Source organism: Pleurodeles waltl, chromosome 11 (genome assembly GCF_031143425.1).
Source record: "Pleurodeles waltl isolate 20211129_DDA chromosome 11, aPleWal1.hap1.20221129, whole genome shotgun sequence".
Classification (NCBI taxonomy): Eukaryota; Metazoa; Chordata; class Amphibia; order Caudata; family Salamandridae; genus Pleurodeles; species Pleurodeles waltl.
The window spans coordinates 34633204-34655325 of NC_090450.1; the positions used below are offsets into that span (position 1 = coordinate 34633204).

At 49.1% G+C, this 22122-nt stretch overlaps 1 protein-coding gene across 1 annotated transcript in view; it reads left to right on the forward strand.

The window, feature by feature from the left end:
- Positions 1-22122, forward strand: part of LOC138265322 (matrix metalloproteinase-23-like) — a 99365-nt gene that overhangs the window by 40103 nt on the left and 37140 nt on the right. The window contains exon 4 of the mRNA XM_069212944.1: positions 11023-11190. Within this exon, the coding sequence (XP_069069045.1) occupies positions 11023-11190 (168 nt within the window). The remainder of the gene's footprint in view (positions 1-11022; positions 11191-22122) is intronic.

Here is a 22122-nt window from a genome sequence, read left to right on the forward strand (position 1 = left end):
CCTTTAAAAGTCATATAATCTAATGTTCTGTAGGTCATCTATTAATGCCACGATCCATTGCATGTATTCATACATCCTCTCTCCCACTACATATCACACATAACTCCTTTTAATTTAAACTATCACATAGAAACTGGGTGAATGCATGGCATGGTTTCCATAAAAGCACCAGACTAATCCCCGGTGCTTAATTTGTAAAAACAAAAAAATTAGTGCTGGTGCCCAAAGCTCTGCTCAGAAACCCGCTGCTGATGCAATTAAATGCCGACATACCAATGCTGTGTAGTGTTACAACCACTTCATGCATTTTGAATCCACTACCAGACACTCACTGCCCCTTTATCTTATTTTTGCAGGTTCATGCTATCTCTCTTGGTGATGGTTTTTCCATCTTACTTTTCCTCTGTCTTTCCATTCAGTGTGTTTTCCCTTCTCTTCATCTCTGTTAATGTCCGATGCCGAAAAATAAGCGCCAGTCCCCATAAATAAATGCTGATGGACCCCACCGGCAACCAGCCACTCAAATTGAGCACTGCTAATCCCAATAACCAACAGTATCCAAAAAAAACAACTACTAACCCTGAGTCCTGGAGCAGAGTGATGCCCGGTGTACAGCACTATAGAATCTTGTCAGGACGAGTAAGTGCTATATAAATGCAACTGCAAAACAGTACAATATAGAACCCACACTGATATCGACACCATAACACTGGGTGGCTGAGCAGTCAATTGTAGTTCATACAGGATGCATAATAATTCACTTTTACTCACACAAGATAATAACTGCGACGGGCCATATCCATCACTCAGTACTGTATCAGTCCCTAGCAAATAAACCGCATACACTGAAAACGTTTTTTGACATCTCACAATTGTAATAGCATGTTCGATGGCATCTGTCGCTGTAGATACGCATGTTCTGCAATAGCTCGCCATCTGGTGTTGGGCCGGAGTGTTACAAGTTGTTTTTCTTCGAAGAAGTCTTTCGAGTCACGGGACCGAGTGACTCCTCCTTTTGTCTCCATTGCGCATGGGCGTCGACTCCATCTTCGATTGTTTTTTTTCCGCCATCGGGTTCGGACGTGTTCCTGTCGCTCCGAGTTTCGGAACGGAAAATTAGCTAATTTCGGAAGATTTTCGTCGGTATTGTTGCGTTCGGGATCGGCGTACTTAGATTCCACACCGCATCGAAGATCGAAGAGCTCCGGTGCCCTTCGGGGTAGTTTTTCGATCCTCCGTCGGGGCCTGGTCGGCCCGACCGCGTGCTGAAGAACGCCGATGGAACGGACCCCGTTCCGTTTCTGCCCCAAATGCCACAATAAATACCCCTACACAGACCAACACTTGGTCTGCAACCTGTGCCTGTCACCTGAGCACAGCGAAGACACCTGCGAGGCCTGTCGTGCGTTCCGGTCCCGAAAAACACTCCGAGACCGTCGAGCCAGAAGACTTCAGATGGCGTCTGCACCGACAGCCCAACGGGAGTTCGAGGAACAGGAAGAGGAAGGTACCTTCTCGATCCAAGACTCAGACTCCGAAGGATTCGACGATACACAAACCGTGAGTAAGACGTCGAAATCCACTCAGAGGAACATTTACAAGGCCCAGGGGACGCCACTGCCACCAGGCCATGGCTCGACCCATAAATTCGGTGACCGACCGTCGGCACCGAAAAAGGCCCAAACAGTGCCGAGATCGTCCGACTCCGGTCGAGACACCGGCACGCAGCCTTCTCGGGACCGAGAAAGTGCTGGAGACAAGCCTCGACACCGAGATGCCGGTGTGGACACGGCTCGACGCCGAGACAGCGGCACCGAAACAGATCGACGCCGAGAGGTTTCGGCCCCGAAAAGGAAAAAAGTCACCTCGGAGCCGAAAAAACACGCAGACAAAGTTTCTATGCCGAAACAAACTGCAAGCGACCCAGCTTCAGGCTCTTATACAGAAGAGCACTCGCTAACCTCCCAAATGCAAAAGCATAGGTTTGAGGAAGAGCTACAAGCAACTGATGTGGACCATACGCAAAAGCGTATCTTCATTCAGCAGGGGACAGGAAAAATAAGCACCCTTCCCCCCATTAGGAGAAAGAGAAGGTTGGAGTTCCAGACGGAACAAACACCACAACCAAAAGTGGTGAAAAGAGTTACCCCACCACCCTCTCCTCCGCCCGTGATTAACGTTTCACCAGCACAAACACCATCACACTCCCCAGCTCACACCACCATGAGCCAGGGTGACCAAGATCAGGACGCATGGGACCTATACGACGCCCCAGTGTCAGATAACAGTCCGGATGCATACCCTACAAAGCCATCTCCACCAGAAGACAGCACCGCGTACTCTCAAGTGGTGGCTAGAGCAGCACAATTTCACAACGTAAGCCTCCACTCAGAACAGGTCGAGGATGATTTCTTATTCAACACACTCTCCTCCACCCACAGCTCATACCAAAGCCTGCCTATGCTCCCTGGTATGCTCCGGCACGCAAAAGACATCTTTAAGGAGCCGGTCAAAAGTAGAGCAATCACACCAAGGGTGGAAAAAAAGTATAAGGCGCCTCCTACGGACCCGGTTTTCATCACTACACAGCTGCCACCAGACTCTGTCGTTGTAGGAGCAGCTAGGAAAAGGGCAAACTCTCACACATCTGGAGATGCACCACCCCCAGATAAAGAAAGCCGCAAGTTCGATGCAGCTGGTAAAAGAGTCGCAGCACAAGCTGCAAACCAGTGGCGCATCGCGAACTCCCAGGCACTACTTGCGCGCTATGACAGAGCCCACTGGGACGAGATGCAACATCTCATTGAACATCTGCCCAAGGACTTACAAAATAGGGCAAAACAAGTGGTTGAGGAGGGACAGACCATCTCCAACAACCAGATACGCTCCTCCATGGACGCTGCAGATACAGCTGCACGGACAATTAATACATCTGTAACTATCAGAAGGCATGCATGGCTCCGAACGTCTGGATTTAAACCAGAGATTCAACAAGCAGTTCTCAATATGCCTTTTAATGAAAAAGAACTGTTCGGTCCAGAAGTGGACACAGCGATTGAGAAACTCAAGAAAGATACGGACACTGCCAAAGCCATGGGCGCACTCTACTCCCCGCAGAGCAGAGGGAATTACAGCACATTCCGTAAAACGCCCTTTCGAGGGGGGTTTCGGGGTCAAAGCACACAAGCCAGCACCTCACAAGCCACACCGTCCAGTTACCAGGGACAGTATAGAGGAGGTTTTCGGGGACAATATAGAGGAGGGCAATTCCCTAGAAATAGAGGAAGATTTCAAAGTCCCAAAACCCCTACTACTAAACAGTGACTCACATGTCACTCACCCCCTCCACACAACACCAGTGGGGGGAAGAATAGGTCATTATTACAAAGCATGGGAGAAAATCACTACAGACACTTGGGTTCTAGCAATTATCCAACATGGTTATTGCATAGAATTTCTACAATTCCCTCCAAACATACCACCAAAAGCACAAAATTTAACAACACACCATTCCAATCTCCTGGAGATAGAAGTGCAGGCACTATTGCAAAAGAATGCAATCGAATTAGTGCCAAACACACAAATAAACACAGGAGTTTACTCACTGTACTTTCTGATACCAAAGAAGGACAAAACACTGAGACCAATCCTAGACCTCAGAGTAGTGAACACTTTCATCAAATCAGACCACTTCCACATGGTCACACTACAAGAAGTATTGCCATTGCTAAAACTACACAACTACATGGCAACTTTAGACCTCAAGGATGCTTATTTCCATATACCAATACACCCATCGCACAGGAAATACCTAAGGTTTGTATTCAAAGGAATACATTACCAATTCAAGGTACTGCCTTTCGGATTAACAACCGCACCAAGAGTCTTTACCAAATGTCTAGCGGTAGTCGCTGCACACATAAGAAGGCAGCAAATACATGTGTTCCCATATTTGGACGACTGGCTAATCAAGGCCCATTCGTTCATACAGTGCTCAAATCACACAAATCAGATCATACAAACCCTCTTCAAACTCGGGTTCACCGTCAACTTTACAAAATCCAACATTCTGCCGCGCAAGGTACAACAATACCTAGGAGCCATAATAGACACATCAAAGGGAGTAGCCACTCCAAGTCCACAAAGAATTCAAAATTTCAACACCATCATACAACGCATGTATCCAACACAAAGGATACAGGCAAAGATGGTATTACAACTCCTAGGCATGATGTCTTCATGCATAGCCATTGTCCCAAACGCAAGACTGCACATGAGGCCCTTACAACAATGCCTAGCATCACAGTGGTCTCAAGCACAGGGTCACCTTCTAGATCTGGTGTTAATAGACCGCCAAACTTACCTCTCGCTTCTGTGGTGGAACAACATAAATTTAAACAAGGGGCGGCCTTTCCAAGACCCAGTGCCACAATACGTAATAACAACAGATGCTTCCATGACAGGGTGGGGAGCACACCTCGATCAACACAGCATACAAGGACAATGGAACGTACATCAAACAAACCTGCATATCAATCAACTAGAACTTCTAGCAGTTTTTCAAGCACTAAAAGCTTTCCAACCAATAATAGTTCACAAATACATTCTCGTCAAAACAGACAACATGACAACAATGTATTATCTAAACAAGCAGGGGGGGACGCACTCCACGCAGTTAAGCCTGCTAGCACAAAAAATTTGGCATTGGGCAATTCACAACCAAATTCGCCTAATAGCACAGTTTATACCAGGGATCCAAAATCAACTCGCAGACAATCTCTCTCGAGATCATCAACAGGTCCACGAATGGGAAATTCACCCCCAAATTCTGAACACTTATTTCAAACTCTGGGGAACACCTCAGATAGACTTGTTTGCGACAAGGGAGAACGCAAAATGCCAAAACTTCGCATCCAGATACCCACACAAACAATCCCAAGGCAATGCCCTATGGATGAACTGGTCAGGGATATTTGCTTACGCTTTTCCTCCTCTCCCTCTCCTTCCTTACCTGGTAAACAAACTCAGTCAAAGCAAACTCAAACTCATATTGATAGCACCAACTTGGGCAAGGCAACCCTGGTACACAACGCTGCTAGACCTATCAGTGGTACCCTGCATCAAATTGCCCAACAGGCCAGATCTGTTGACACAGCACAACCAAAAGATCAGACACCCAGATCCAGCATCGCTGAATCTAGCAATCTGGCTCCTGAAATCCTAGAATTCGGGCACTTACAACTTACCCAAGAATGTATGGAAGTCATAAAACAAGCCAGAAGGCCATCCACCAGGCACTGCTATGCAAGTAAATGGAAGAGGTTTGTTTGCTACTGCCATATTAATCAAATACAACCATTACACACAACTCCAGAACATGTAGTGGGTTACTTGCTTCACTTACAAAAATCTAACCTAGCTTTCTCTTCCATTAAAATACACCTTGCAGCAATATCCGCATACCTGCAGACTACCTATTCAACTTCCCTATATAAAATACCAGTCATTAAAGCATTCATGGAGGGCCTTAGGAGAATTATACCACCAAGAACAATACCTGTTCCTTCATGGAACCTAAATGTTGTCCTAACTAGACTTATGGGTCCACCTTTTGAACCCATGCACTCCTGCGACATACAGTTCCTAACCTGGAAGGTGGCATTTCTCATCGCCATTACTTCCCTAAGAAGAGTAAGCGAGATTCAGGCGTTTACAATACAGGAACCTTTTATACAACTACACAAAAATAAAGTCGTCCTAAGGACCAATCCTAAATTTTTACCAAAGGTTTTTTCACCGTTCCATCTAAATCAAACAGTGGAACTTCCAGTGTTCTTTCCACAGCCAGATACCGTAGCTGAAAGGGCACTACATACATTAGATGTCAAAAGAGCATTGATGTATTACATTGACAGAACAAAAAACATCAGAAAGACTAAACAACTCTTTATTGCATTTCAAAAACCTCATGCAGGAAACCCAATTTCAAAACAAGGTATAGCCAGATGGATAGTTAAATGCATCCAAATCTGCTACCTTAAAGCTAAACGACAGCTGCCCATTACACCAAGGGCACACTCAACCAGAAAGAAAGGTGCTACCATGGCCTTTCTAGGAAACATCCCAATGCAAGAAATATGTAAGGCAGCCACATGGTCTACGCCTCACACATTCACCAAGCACTACTGTGTAGACGTGTTATCCGCACAACAAGCCACAGTAGGTCAAGCTGTATTAAGAACATTATTTCAGACTACTTCCACTCCTACAGGCTGATCCACCGCTTTTGGGGAAATAACTGCTTACTAGTCTATGCAGAACATGCGTATCTACAGCGACAGATGCCATCGAACTGAAAATGTCACTTACCCAGTGTACATCTGTTCGTGGCATCAGTCGCAGTAGATTCGCATGTGCCCACCCGCCTCCCCGGGAGCCTGTAGCAGTTTGGAAGTTACCTTCAATTATTTATATATGTGTCATCTCAACCTTAAATAGGTGCATACTTAGTCACTCCATTGCATGGGCACTATTACTACAATTCAACTCCTACCTCACCCTCTGCGGGGAAAAACAATCGAAGATGGAGTCGACGCCCATGCGCAATGGAGACAAAAGGAGGAGTCACTCGGTCCCGTGACTCGAAAGACTTCTTCGAAGAAAAACAACTTGTAACACTCCGGCCCAACACCAGATGGCGAGCTATTGCAGAACATGCGAATCTACTGCGACTGATGCCACGAACAGATGTACACTGGGTAAGTGACATTTTCATTATATAGCGCTTACTACCCATGACGAGGCATCGAAGCGCTTTTCGGTGAGTAGCACGCTACTCCGGAACCCAGGACAATCAAGCACACAATTACTAGCAAAGTCTATTTCAGTGGAACCCTCCACAATTTCTCTCTTTAGCATATGACTCAAGATCATGATTTTTAAACAAAATGTCTCGGAATTGAGAGCCCAGTGCAGTAACAAGCTAAGTGGGCTATGGATATACGAAATACCATAAAAACCTGCAGAGCTGCTGAAAGCTGCCAGCTTACTGAAAACCATGACCTGTGCACCTCCCTGTCACACTTGTTCATCCGTCACACTGCTAAGCACTGCGTCCCATAACACGATAACCACACATTGATGGTCCTCACGCACAACATGGAAACACTTCCAACACAGGATCAAAACAAGGACAGCATCCTTCTAACCACACGCCCTACATGCTGTAGCGTGCTACCCATATAGCAAAGCGCCTCAGCGCTCTACATTGGGGTAGTAAGCACTATATAAATGTTGTACTACAATACAATACTGTGTGTCCTTGGCGGGGGTGTTATGGTAGGAAAGAGGACTCCCGGGAGGGCAGATAAGGCTCCTTCTGTGGGCTCCGACAGCATGCGGAGTGGGGGTCGAGGGTGGGGCGCAGGAAGCTGGGGCCCTTCATCCTTTGCCAACACAGCCCTCCCAAACTGTGAACGATGTGAGAGGCAGGAAGGAAAGGATCAGAAAAAACACTCGTCAGCAGGTGTGAGCCACATGTGCAACTGCACACTCAGCAAAGCCCAGAGCACGAGGCGGAAACTGGCTTTAGAATGACATGGAGAGCTGCTGGTATCATACCTCGACGGGGTAAGGGAGAGCTGCTGGTATCATACCTCCATGGGGCAAGGGAGAGCTGCTGGTACCGGCCTTCCAAGGGGTAAGGGAGAGCTGCTGGTACCGGCCTTCCATGGGGCAAGGGAGAGCTGCTGGTCCCCGCCCTCCATGGGGTAAGGGAGCCCTGCTGGTATCATCCCTCCATGGGGTAAGGGAGAGCTGCTGGTATCATCCCTCCATGGGGTGAGGGAGAGCTGCTGGTATCATCCCTCCATGGGGTGAGGGAGAGCTGCTGGTACCGACCCTCCATGGGGTGAGGGAGAGCTGCTGGTATCGGCCCTCCATGGGGCAAGGGAGAGCTGCTGGTACCGGCCCTCCATGGGGCAAGGGGAGAGCTGCTGGTACCGGCCCTCCATGGGGCAAGGGAAAGCTGCTGGTCCCCGCCCTCCATGGGGTAAGGGAGAGCTGCTGGTACTGGCCCTCCATGGGGTAAGGGAGCCCTGCTGGTACCGGCCCTCCATGGGGTAACGGTGAGCTGCTGGTACCGACCCTCCATGGGGTAAGGGAGTGCTGCTTGGTACCAGCCCTCCATGAGGTTAGGGAAAGCCCTCCATGGGGTAAGGGAGAGCTGCTGGTACCGTCCCTCCAGGGGGTAAGGGAGTGCTGCTGGTACCGGCCCTCCATGGGGCAAGGGAGAGCTGCTGGTACCGGCCCTCCATGGGGCAAGGGAGAGCTGCTGGTATCGGCCCTCCATGGGGCAAGGGAGAGCTGCTGGTACCGGCCCTCCATGGGGCAAGGGAGAGCTGCTGGTATCGGCCCTCCATGGGGTAAGGGAGAGCTGCTGGTACCGGCCTTCCATGGGGTAAGGGAGTGCTGCTGGTAAGGGCCCTCCATGGGGTAAGGGAGAGCTGCTGGTACCGGCCTTCCATAGGGTAAGGGAGAGCTTCTGGTACCGGCCCTCCAAGGGGCAAGGGAGAGCTTCTGGTATCGGCCCTCCATACCGTAAGGGAGAGCTGCTTGTACCATCCCTCCATGGGGTAAGGAAGAGCTGCTGGTACCATCCCTCCATGGGGTAAGGGAGTGCTGCTGGTACCATCCCTCCATGAAGTAAGGGAGTGCTGCTAGTACCATCCCTCCATGGGGTAAGGGAGAGCTGCTGGTACCAGCACTCTATGGGGTAAGGGAGACCTGCTGGTACCGGCCCTCCATGGGGTAAGGGAAAGCTGCTGGTACCGGCATTCCATGGGGTAAGGGAGAGCTGCTGGTACCCGCCTTCCCCAGGACACAGAGAGCTGATGGTACCGGGTTTCCATGACGAGGATGCTGTTATGAGAAGCCTTCCCGAGGACAATAGAGCTGCTGGGTACCCTCATTCCCCAGGTTAGGGAGATCTGCTCGTAACCTAATTCACCAGGCAGGGAGAGCTGATGGTACCCACATGCCCCAGGACAGGAGAGATGCTGGTACCCTCATTCCCCAGGCAGAAAGAGCTGCGGGTACCCCCATGCTTCAGGACAGGAGAGATGCTGGTACCCTCATTCCCCAGGCAGGGAGAGCTGCTGGTACCCACATGCCCCAGGAAAGGAGAGATGCTGGTACCCTAATTCCCCACGCAAGGAGAGCTGCTGGTACCCACATACCTCAGGACAGGAGAGATGCTGGTACCCTCATTCCCCAGGCAGGGAGACCGGGGGGGCACCCACATACCTCAGGACAGGAGAGATGCTGGTACCCTCATTCCCCAGGACAGGAGGGCTGCTGGTACCCTCATTCCCCAGGACAGGGAGAGCTGCTAGTACCCACATGCCCCAGGACAGGAGGGCTGCTGGTAACCTCATTCCACAGGGCCAGAGAGCTGCAGATATTTGTCTTTTTTGCAAGAGGTAGTAAGAATAAGGGGCGACCCTATATGCCAATGAATCAAGTGCAATTTTAAAGGGCCTATTTATGGAAAAGTGGCGCATCATTCATGATGCACACTTTTCTAGCGCCACATTGCATCCCCCTAACAACACCATGTGTGCGCCATAATTACAATACTGCACAACATGGTGGTCGTGTCCACTTTAGCATCATAATTTATAGCGCTAGTGTGCCGCTTTGCTGGTTTAGCACCATACATTATGGTGCTAATGCAGCGAAGCACAGGGAGGCCCATTGTTTTCAATAGGAGCGTCATCTTAACACTTTCCTTTGGCAGGCATTAATAATGATGCTAAAAATGGCGCAGTAAAATCTAGCAAATTTCACTGCGTCTTTTTTCTAGACCTCCCTACATGGGAACGCCTCCCTTGCATACATGATGCCTGGTGCAGGCATAATGTGGCACAAGGGATTACAAAGTGTCTCCATGCTTACATTGCACCACTTTGTAAATATGGTGCATGGGCAGTGCCACTTTAACACCATGTTTGCTTAAAAACAATTACGCAAATGTGCCCCATGGCATATTTATGATGCCCCTAGTGCCACCTTGCGCCACATTTGCGTCATTTCTTTATTTTTTTTTACACAAATGTGGTGTTAAGGTGGCATTGCCCATGCGCCATATTTACAAAGTGGTGCCATTCAAGCATTGCGCTATTTTTTAAACCCTTGCGCCACATTATACCTGCATCTCTTTGCAAAGAGGTAACCTTGGTGCTGGCTTTTCCTAGGACAAGGATACCCACAGGTACAGAGCATCTTGAGGACAGGGGCAACTGGTGGTACTACCCTACCCAAGAACAATGAAGAGCTGAAGTTACTGGCCTTTCTCAAGAGCGGTGGCTTTTATTGTTGATGATCCTCAGATCGGGACAGCTGCTGTTTCCAGGTTTCCCTAGGACAGGGAACTGCTCTTACTGGACTTCCTTGGGACATGCAGAGCTGCTGGCACTGGACTTGCCAGTAAAGGTAAGAGCTTCTGGTACAGGCCTTCCATGGGACAGAGAGAACAGCTTGTACTGAGCATCCCCAGCACAGGGAAATCAGCTGGTACCTTCAAGAGGGAGCAACCAGCATGGCTAAAAGGATAAAGACCGAAGTCAAGGTAATATTACTGCACTTCTTTGTTAAGTCACTAAGAGGTAAAGCCCTGGCCCAAATACAGCTCACAGGATGGGTTGGTAGAAAGACACCGACACTACTACCAGACTACGGCAGAGCCTGCGGATATTTAGAAATCTCAACCAGGGTGAGAATGCTGGAGTAGATTCCACTGGTTGTTTTTGCTCCGGATATATTACTTCCTACACAAACTGGAGAATTTTCCATCACAACTAAACTCTGACACATGCCCTTAAACAGAAAGACCTGCAGCCTTCATGGGCAATGCCAAACTCTTCTGGTTCCTATTCACTTCATCAGGTGTTGAAAAGGTGCATTAGTAAAAATCCCTCTTGGACTCTGAAATAAGAGCTAACAATCCTTGTTCTTCTGATACAGGCTTCTACACCTTCAACCACACCGACTGCTGGTTCTCACCTCTGCACCCATGCTTTGACGGCTTAGATGGAGAGCTGGCCCATGCCTTCCTTCCCCCGCGAGGAGACATCCACTTCGACAACCATGAGTTCTGGATCCTGGGACGTTCCCGCTTCAGTTGGAAACAAGGTAATTAGGATCTCTTTGTTGCTCTCTGGGACAGAATTTGAATGCATTTTTTAGGTGCTTCCAGTAACAAAACCTGCCTTTCGCACAAGAAATATAAACATCACATTAAAAAAAAGGAAATGTGTAGACATTAGGAGGTCCAAATCATTTCTCTTACTGCAATCCGTTAATTTGAGAAGCCTCCTCGCCTCAACTGAGGGTGGGCAGGTCTTGGTCTGATCTGTCATGACAATTGCTTTTCACACAAGAAATATCAACAGAGCATAAAATAAAATCAAAAGTGCACACATTCGGAGGTCCAGATCATTTTACTTGCTGTAACAGGACTTTGATGATCTTGCAAAAAAGGTGAGTCTGCTCATCTCATTTGAAGTTGGGCAGATTTGTAATTAAAGGTGCAGTGAGGCTGTCCTTGATGACTCATCAAGGCGCATGGCTTCTGTTGATCTGATAGGTTCTTGCTGACGCTCCAAGGCCGTCTGAACTTCTTTTTATAGATTCTTTTCTCTTACGTCTCAGGTTTTGATGAACGACCTTGCTGTGCATTTTGTTAGCTCCTCTGAGATATCATTGAGCGGGAAGAAGACACGTTCTCGGGGACAAGGCAGGCAATCACTGATCGAACCAGAGTTGAGCTATACTCCCTTCAGTTCTCTACATAGTTTTGTCAGCCTTTCAAGCCACACAAAGGGTTCTCCCTCAGCAGTAAACCAGCCTGTCATAGGTTCGCCCCATGCTTAACTTCCACGTCTCAGTTTCCATAAAGTCCCAATAGCGGGAGCATCCCTACAATTAGTTCACTAGAACAGAATTTTAGTATCATTATTTTCCCCATGGTTTTATCCTGACTAGTATTGATTCCCAGAGAGTTTATCTAACCTACCATTTGTTTCCGGAGACTACAGCGAAGCTGCAGTTGGTAAGCCCAAGATTTGGCATAAAGTGAACTTTGTTCCTCAAAAGGATGACTGGGACTGTCATTCCCCAGGGTAGATAGACTACCATCGCTTCCTGCAGGGTTTAACTAGACTACCTTTGGTTGCCTCACTGCTGCACTGGGCTATTCTGAGTTCTCCTGAAGTAGAGACAGATTACATGGGATGCATTCATGGATTGCCGGTTTTAGCTAGATTACTCGTGGTATCTCTAGGTTTTATTTACATTACCATTAGGTGGGGTTACTGTAAGGAAATGCCTCCTTGGCATGGTTGCCCCCTGACTTTTTGCCTTTGCTGATGCTATGTTTACAATTGAAAGTGTGCTGAGGCCTGCTAACCAGGCCCCAGCACCAGTGTTCTTTCCCTAACCTGTACTTTTGTATCCACAATTGGCAGACCCTGGCATCCAGATAAGTCCCTTGTAACTGGTACTTCTAGTACCAAGGGCCCTGATGCCAAGGAAGGCCTCTAAGGGCTGCAGCATGTCTTATGCCACCCTGGAGACCTCTCACTCAGCACAGACACACTGCTTGCCAGCTTGTGTGTGCTAGTGAGGACAAAACGAGTAAGTCGACATAGCACTCCCCTCAGGGTGCCATGCCAGCCTCTCACTGCCTATGCAGTATAGGTAAGACACCCCTCTAGCAGGCCTTACAGCCCTAAGGCAGGGTGCACTATACCATAGGTGAGGGTACCAGTGCATGAGCATGGTACCCCTACAGTGTCTAAACAAAACCTTAGACATTGTAAGTGCAGGGTAGCCATAAGAGTATATGGTCTGGGAGTTTGTCAAACACGAACTCCACAGCACCATAATGGCTACACTGAAAACTGGGAAGTTTGGTATCAAACTTCTCAGCACAATAAATGCACACTGATGCCAGTGTACATTTTATTGAGAAATACACCACAGAGGGCACCTTAGAGGTGCCCCCTGAAACTTAACCGACTATCTGTGTAGGCTGACTAGTTTTAGCAGCCTGCCACAAACCAAGACATGTTGCTGGCCCCATGGGGAGAGTGCCTTTGTCACTCTGAGGCCAGTAACAAAGCCTGCACTGGGTGGAGATGCTAACACCTCTCCCAGGCAGGAATTGTCACACCTGGCGGTGAGCCTCAAAGGCTCACCTCCTTTGTGCCAACCCAGCAGGACACTCCAGCTAGTGGAGTTGCCCGCCCCCTCCGGCCAGGCCCCACTTTTGGCGGCAAGGCCGGAGAAAATAATGAGAAAAACAAGGAGGAGTCACTGGCCAGTCAGGACAGCCCCTAAGGTGTCCTGAGCTGAAGTGACTCTAACTTTTAGAAATCCTCCATCTTGCAGATGGAGGATTCCCCCAATAGGGTTAGGATTGTGACCCCCTCCCCTTGGGAGGAGGCACAAAGAGGGTGTACCCACCCTCAGGGCTAGTAGCCATTGGCTACTAACCCCCCAGACCTAAACACGCCCTTAAATTTAGTATTTAAGGGCTACCCTGAACCCTAGAAAATTAGATTCCTGCAACTACAAGAAGAAGGACTGCCTAGCTGAAAAACCCCTGCAGAGGAAGACCAGAAGACGACAACTGCCTTGGCTCCAGAAACTCACCGGCCTGTCTCCTGCCTTCCAAAGATCCTGCTCCAGCGACGCCTTCCAAAGGGACCAGCGACCTCGACATCCTCTGAGGACTGCCCCTGCTTCGAAAAGACAAGAAACTCCTGAGGACAGCGGACCTGCTCCAAGAAAAGCTGCAACTTTGTTTCCAGCAGCTTTAAAGAACACTGCAAGCTCCCCGCAAGAAGCGTGAGACTTGCAACACTGCACCCGGCGACCCCGACTCGGCTGGTGGCGATCCAATACCTCAGGAGGGACCCCAGGACTACTCTAAGACTGTGAGTACAAAAACCTGTCCCCCCTGAGCCCCCACAGCGCCGCCTGCAGAGGGAATCCCGAGGCTTCCCCTGACCGCGACTCTTTGAATCCTAAGTCCCGACACCTGGGAGAGACCCTGCACCCGCAGCCCCCAGGACCTGAAGGACCGGACTTTCACTGGAGGAGTGACCCCCAGGAGTCCCTCTCCCTTGACCAAGTGGAGGTTTCCCCGAGGAACCCCCCCCTTGCCTGCCTGTAGCGCTGAAGAGATCCCGAGATCTCCCATTGACTTCCATTACAAACCCGACGCTTGTTTCTACACTGCACCCGGCCGCCCCCGCGCTGCTGAGGGTGAAATTTCTGTGTGGACTTGTGTCCCCCCCGGTGCCCTACAAAACCCCCCTGGTCTGCCCTCCGAAGACGCGGGTACTTACCTGCAAGCAGACCGGAACCGGGGCACCCCCTTCTCTCCATTCTAGCCTATGTGTTTTGGGCACCACTTTGAACTCTGCACCTGACCGGCCCTGAGCTGCTGGTGTGGTGACTTTGGGGTTGCTCTGAACCCCCAACGGTGGGCTACCTTGGACCAAGAACTAAGCCCTGTAAGTGTCTTACTTACCTGGTTAACCTAACAAATACTTACCTCCCCCTAGGAACTGTGAAAATTGCACTGTGTCCACTTTTAAAACAGCTATTTGTCAATAACTTGAAAAGTATACATGCAATTTTGATGATTTGAAGTTCCTAAAGTACTTACCTGCAATACCTTTCGAATGAGATATTACATGTAGAATTTGAACCTGTGGTTCTTAAAATAAACTAAGAAAAGATATTTTTCTATACAAAAACCTATTGGCTGGATTTGTCTCTGAGTGTGTGCACCTCATTTATTGTCTATGTGTATGTACAACAAATGCTTAACACTACTCCTTGGATAAGCCTACTGCTCGACCACACTACCACAAAATAGAGCATTAGTATTATCTATTTTTACCACTATTTTACCTCTAAGGGGAACCCTTGGACTCTGTGCATGCTATTCCTTACTTTGAAATAGCACATACAGAGCCAACTTCCTACATTGGTGGATCAGCGGTGGGGTACAAGACTTTGCATTTGCTGGACTACTCAGCCAATACCTGATCACACGACAAATTCCAAAATTGTCATTAGAAATTGAATTTTGCAATTTGAAAAGTTTTCTAAATTCTTAAAAGACCTGCTAGGGCCTTGTGTTAGATCCTGTTTAGCATTTCTTTTAGAGTTTAAAAGTTTGTAAAAGTTTGAATTAGATTCTAGAACCAGTTGTAGATTCTTAAAAAGTATTCCAACTTTTAGAAGCAAAATGTCTAGCACAGATGTGACTGTGGTGGAACTCGACACCACACCTTACCTCCATCTTAAGATGAGGGAGCTAAGGTCACTCTGTAAAATAAAGAAAATAACAATGGGCCCCAAACCTACCAAAATACAGCTCCAGGAGCTTTTGGCAGAGTTTGAAAAGGCCAACCCCTCTGAGGGTGGCAACTCAGAGGAAGAGGATAGTGACTTGGAGGAAAATTCCCCCCTACCAGTCCTATCTAGGGAGAACAGGGTCCCTCAAACCCTGACTCCTAAAATAATAGTCAGAGATGCTGGTTCCCTCACAGGAGAGACCAACACCTCTGAAATCACTGAGGATAGCCCCAGTGAAGAGGACATCCAGTTAGCCAGGATGGCCAAAAGATTGGCTTTGGAAAGACAGATCCTAGCCATAGAGAGGGAAAGACAAGAGATGGGCCTAGGACCCATCAATGGTGGCAGCAACATAAATAGGGTCAGAGATTCTCCTGACATGTTGAAAATCCCTAAAGGGATTGTAACTAAATATGAAGATGGTGATGACATCACCAAATGGTTCACAGCTTTTGAGAGGGCTTGTGTAACCAGAAAAGTGAACAGATCTCACTGGGGTGCTCTCCTTTGGGAAATGTTCACAGGAAAGTGTAGGGATAGACTCCTCACACTCTCTGGACAAGATGCAGAATCTTATGACCTCATGAAGGGTACCCTGATTGAGGGCTTTGGATTCTCCACTGAGGAGTATAGGATTAGATTCAGGGGGGCTCAAAAATCCTCGAGCCAGACCTGGGTTGACTTTGTAGACTACTCAGTGAAAACACTAGATGGTTGGATTCAAGGCAGTGGTGTAAGTAATTATGATGGGCTGTACAATTTATTTGTGAAAGAACACCTATTGAGTAATTGTTTCAATGATAAACTGCATCAGCATCTGGTAGACCTAGGACCAATTTCTCCCCAAGAATTGGGAAAGAAGGCGGACCATTGGGTCAAGACAAGGGTGTCCAAGACTTCAACAGGGGGTGACCAAAAGAAAGGGGTCACAAAGACTCCCCAGGGGAAGGGTGATGAGACAACCAAAACTAAAAATAGTAAAGAGTCTTCTACAGGCCCCCAAAAACCTGCACAGGAGGGTGGGCCCAGAGCCTCTTCACAAAACAATGGGTACAAGGGTAAAAACTTTGATCCCAAAAAGGCCTGGTGTCATAGCTGTAAACAGCATGGACACCAAACTGGAGACAAGGCCTGTCCCAAGAAAGGTTCCACTCCAAACTCCCATCCAGGTAACACTGGTATGGCTAGTCTCCAAGTGGGATCAACAGTGTGCCCAGAGCAAATCAGGGTCCACACTGAAGCTACTCTAGTTTCTGAGGGTGGGGTGGATTTAGCCACACTAGCTGTCTGGCCGCCTAACATGCAAAAATACAGACAGCAACTCTTAATTAATGGGACTAGAATAGAGGGCCTGAGGGATACAGGTGCCAGTGTCACCATGGTGACAGAGAAACTGGTTTCCCCTGGCCAATACCTGACTGGAAAAACTTACACAGTCACCAACGCTGACAATCAGAGAAAAGTACATCCCATGGCAATGGTTACTTTAGAATGGGGAGGGGTCAATGGCCTGAAACAGGTGGTGGTCTCCTCAAATATCCCAGTGGACTGTCTGCTTGGAAATGACCTGGAGTCCTCAGCATGGGCTGAGGTAGAACTAAAAACCCATGCAGCAATGCTGGGTATCCCTGAACTGGTGTGTGTGAAAACAAGAGCACAGTGCAAGGCACAGGGTGAACAAGTAGAGCTGGAGTCTGGAAGAATGGCCCAGCCTACCAAGAGGAAAGGAAAGTCAGTTGGGAAACCAACTGCAACACAGCAAAAGAAAGGGAACCTCTCTTCTCAGGAAGAAGTTCTGCCCTCTGAGGGAACTGAGCCTTTGGAGCTTGAACCTTATCAGGTTGAGCTCTTAGGCCCAGGGGGACCCTCAAGGGAGGAGCTGTGTAAGGGACAAGAAACCTGTCCCTCTCTTGAAGGCCTTAGGCAGCAAGCTGCTGAAGAGTCCAAAGGCAAGAAAAATGGAACGCATAGGGTCTATTGGGAAGATGGACTCCTGTACACTGAGGCCAGAGACCCCAAACCTGGTGCCACTAGGAGAGTGGTAGTGCCTCAGCTGTTCAGGAAGTTCATCCTAACATTGGCCCATGACATTCCCCTTGCTGGACATTTGGGACAAACCAAGACGTGGGAGAGGTTAGTCAACCACTTCTACTGGCCCAATATGTCCAACATGGTTAAGGAGTTTTGCCTCTCCTGCCCCACCTGTCAAGCCAGTGGTAAGACAGGTGGGCATCCAAAGGCCCCCCTCATTCCACTTCCAGTGGTGGGGGTGCCCTTTGAAAGAGTGGGTGTGGACATAGTTGGTCCACTAGAACCTCCCACAGCCTCAGGAAATATGTATATCCTGGTAGAAGTGGATCATGCTACCAGGTATCCTGAAGCTATTCCCCTTAGGTCGACTACTGCCCCTGCAGTAGCCAAGGCCCTCATTGGTATCTTTACCAGAGTGGGTTTCCCTAAGGAGGTGGTGTCTGACAGAGGTACCAACTTCATGTCAGCATACCTAAAGCACATGTGGAATGAGTGTGGAGTGACTTATAAATTCACTACACCATACCATCCCCAAACTAATGGCTTGGTTGAGAGATTCAACAAGACATTAAAAGGCATGATCATGGGGCTCCCAGAAAAGCTCAAAAGGAGATGGGATGTCCTCTTGCCATGTCTGCTTTTCGCTTACAGAGAGGTGCCACAGAAGGGAGTAGGATTCTCACCCTTTGAACTTCTGTTTGGTCATCCTGTAAGGGGACCACTTGCCCTTGTTAAAGAAGGCTGGGAGAGACCTCTCCATGAGCCTAAACAGGACATAGTGGACTATGTACTTGGCCTTCGCTCCAGAATGGCCGAGTACATGGAAAAGGCAACCAAAAACCTTGAGGCCAGCCAACAGCTCCAGAAGTTTTGGTATGACCAAAAGGCTGCACTGGTGGAGTTCCAACCAGGGCAGAAAGTCTGGGTTCTGGAGCCTGTGGCTCCCAGGGCACTCCAGGACAAATGGAGTGGCCCTTACCCAGTACTAGAAAGGAAGAGTCAGGTCACCTACCTGGTGGACCTGGGCACAAGCAGGAGCCCCAAGAGGGTGATCCATGTGAACCGCCTTAAGCTCTTCCATGACAGGGCTGATGTGAATCTGTTGATGGTAACAGATGAGGATCAGGAGGCAGAGAGTGAACCTCTCCCTGATCTTCTGTCATCAGACCCAAAAGATGGCACAGTAGATGGAGTGATCTACTCAGACACCCTCTCTGGCCAACAGCAAGCTGATTGTAGGAGAGTCCTACAACAGTTTCCTGAACTCTTCTCCTTGACCCCTGGTCAGACACACCTGTGTACCCATGATGTGGACACAGGAGACAGCATGCCTGTCAAGAACAAAATCTTTAGACAATCTGACCATGTCAAAGAAAGCATCAAGGTGGAAGTCCACAAGATGCTGGAATTGGGAGTAATTGAGCGCTCTGACAGCCCCTGGGCTAGCCCAGTGGTCTTAGTCCCCAAACCTCACACCAAAGATGGAAAGAAAGAGATGAGGTTTTGTGTGGACTACAGAGGGCTCAATTCTGTCACCAAGACAGATGCCCATCCAATTCCAAGAGCTGATGAGCTCATTGATAAATTAGGTGCTGCCAAATTTCTAAGTACCTTTGACTTGACAGCAGGGTACTGGCAAATAAAAATGGCACCTGGAGCAAAAGAAAAGACAGCATTCTCCACACCTGATGGGCATTATCAGTTTACTGTTATGCCCTTTGGTTTAAAGAATGCCCCTGCCACCTTCCAAAGGTTGGTGAATCAAGTCCTTGCTGGCTTGGAGTCCTTTAGCACAGCTTATCTTGATGATATTGCTGTCTTTAGCTCCACCTGGCAGGATCACCTGGTCCACCTGAGGAAGGTTTTGAAGGCTCTGCAATCTGCAGGCCTCTCTATCAAGGCATCCAAATGCCAGATAGGGCAGGGAACTGTGGTTTACTTGGGACACCTTGTAGGTGGAGGCCAAGTTCAGCCACTCCAACCCAAGATCCAGACTATTCTGGACTGGGTAGCTCCAAAAACCCAGACTCAAGTCAGGGCATTCCTTGGCTTGACTGGGTATTACAGGAGGTTTGTGAAGGGATATGGATCCATTGTGACAGCCCTCACTGAACTCACCTCCAAGAAAATGCCCAAGAAAGTGAACTGGACTGTGGAATGCCAACAGGCCTTTGACACCCTGAAACAGGCAATGTGCTCAGCACCAGTTCTAAAAGCTCCAGATTATTCTAAGCAGTTCATTGTGCAGACTGATGCCTCTGAACATGGGATAGGGGCAGTTTTGTCCCAAACAAATGATGATGGCCTTGACCAGCCTGTTGCTTTCATTAGCAGGAGGTTACTCCCCAGGGAGCAGCGTTGGAGTGCCATTGAGAGGGAGGCCTTTGCTGTGGTTTGGTCCCTGAAGAAGCTGAGACCATACCTCTTTGGGACTCACTTCCTAGTTCAAACTGACCACAGACCTCTCAAATGGCTGATGCAAATGAAAGGTGAAAATCCTAAACTGTTGAGGTGGTCCATCTCCCTACAGGGAATGGACTTTATAGTGGAACACAGACCTGGGACTGCCCATGCCAATGCAGATGGCCTTTCCAGGTTCTTCCACTTAGAAAATGAAGACTCTCTTGGGAAAGGTTAGTCTCATCCTCTTTCGTTTGGGGGGGGTTGTGTAAGGAAATGCCTCCTTGGCATGGTTGCCCCCTGACTTTTTGCCTTTGCTGATGCTATGTTTACAATTGAAAGTGTGCTGAGGCCTGCTAACCAGGCCCCAGCACCAGTGTTCTTTCCCTAACCTGTACTTTTGTATCCACAATTGGCAGACCCTGGCATCCAGATAAGTCCCTTGTAACTGGTACTTCTAGTACCAAGGGCCCTGATGCCAAGGAAGGCCTCTAAGGGCTGCAGCATGTCTTATGCCACCCTGGAGACCTCTCACTCAGCACAGACACACTGCTTGCCAGCTTGTGTGTGCTAGTGAGGACAAAACGAGTAAGTCGACATAGCACTCCCCTCAGGGTGCCATGCCAGCCTCTCACTGCCTATGCAGTATAGGTAAGACACCCCTCTAGCAGGCCTTACAGCCCTAAGGCAGGGTGCACTATACCATAGGTGAGGGTACCAGTGCATGAGCATGGTACCCCTACAGTGTCTAAACAAAACCTTAGACATTGTAAGTGCAGGGTAGCCATAAGAGTATATGGTCTGGGAGTTTGTCAAACACGAACTCCACAGCACCATAATGGCTACACTGAAAACTGGGAAGTTTGGTATCAAACTTCTCAGCACAATAAATGCACACTGATGCCAGTGTACATTTTATTGAGAAATACACCACAGAGGGCACCTTAGAGGTGCCCCCTGAAACTTAACCGACTATCTGTGTAGGCTGACTAGTTTTAGCAGCCTGCCACAAACCGAGACATGTTGCTGGCCCCATGGGGAGAGTGCCTTTGTCACTCTGAGGCCAGTAACAAAGCCTGCACTGGGTGGAGATGCTAACACCTCTCCCAGGCAGGAATTGTCACACCTGGCGGTGAGCCTCAAAGGCTCACCTCCTTTGTGCCAACCCAGCAGGACACTCCAGCTAGTGGAGTTGCCCGCCCCCTCCGGCCAGGCCCCACTTTTGGCGGCAAGGCCGGAGAAAATAATGAGAAAAACAAGGAGGAGTCACTGGCCAGTCAGGACAGCCCCTAAGGTGTCCTGAGCTGAAGTGACTCTAACTTTTAGAAATCCTCCATCTTGCAGATGGAGGATTCCCCCAATAGGGTTAGGATTGTGACCCCCTCCCCTTGGGAGGAGGCACAAAGAGGGTGTACCCACCCTCAGGGCTAGTAGCCATTGGCTACTAACCCCCCAGACCTAAACACGCCCTTAAATTTAGTATTTAAGGGCTACCCTGAACCCTAGAAAATTAGATTCCTGCAACTACAAGAAGAAGGACTGCCTAGCTGAAAAACCCCTGCAGAGGAAGACCAGAAGACGACAACTGCCTTGGCTCCAGAAACTCACCGGCCTGTCTCCTGCCTTCCAAAGATCCTGCTCCAGCGACGCCTTCCAAAGGGACCAGCGACCTCGACATCCTCTGAGGACTGCCCCTGCTTCGAAAAGACAAGAAACTCCCGAGGACAGCGGACCTGCTCCAAGAAAAGCTGCAACTTTGTTTCCAGCAGCTTTAAAGAACCCTGCAAGCTCCCCGCAAGAAGCGTGAGACTTGCAACACTGCACCCGGCGACCCCGACTCGGCTGGTGGCGATCCAATACCTCAGGAGGGACCCCAGGACTACTCTAAGACTGTGAGTACAAAAACCTGTCCCCCCTGAGCCCCAACAGCGCCGCCTGCAGAGGGAATCCCGAGGCTTCCCCTGACCGCGACTCTTTGAATCCTAAGTCCCGACACCTGGGAGAGACCCTGCACCCGCAGCCCCCAGGACCTGAAGGACCGGACTTTCACTGGAGGAGTGACCCCCAGGAGTCCCTCTCCCTTGACCAAGTGGAGGTTTCCCCGAGGAACCCCCCCCTTGCCTGCCTGTAGCGCTGAAGAGATCCCGAGATCTCCCATTGACTTCCATTACAAACCCGACGCTTGTTTCTACACTGCACCCGGCCGCCCCCGCGCTGCTGAGGGTGAAATTTCTGTGTGGACTTGTGTCCCCCCCGGTG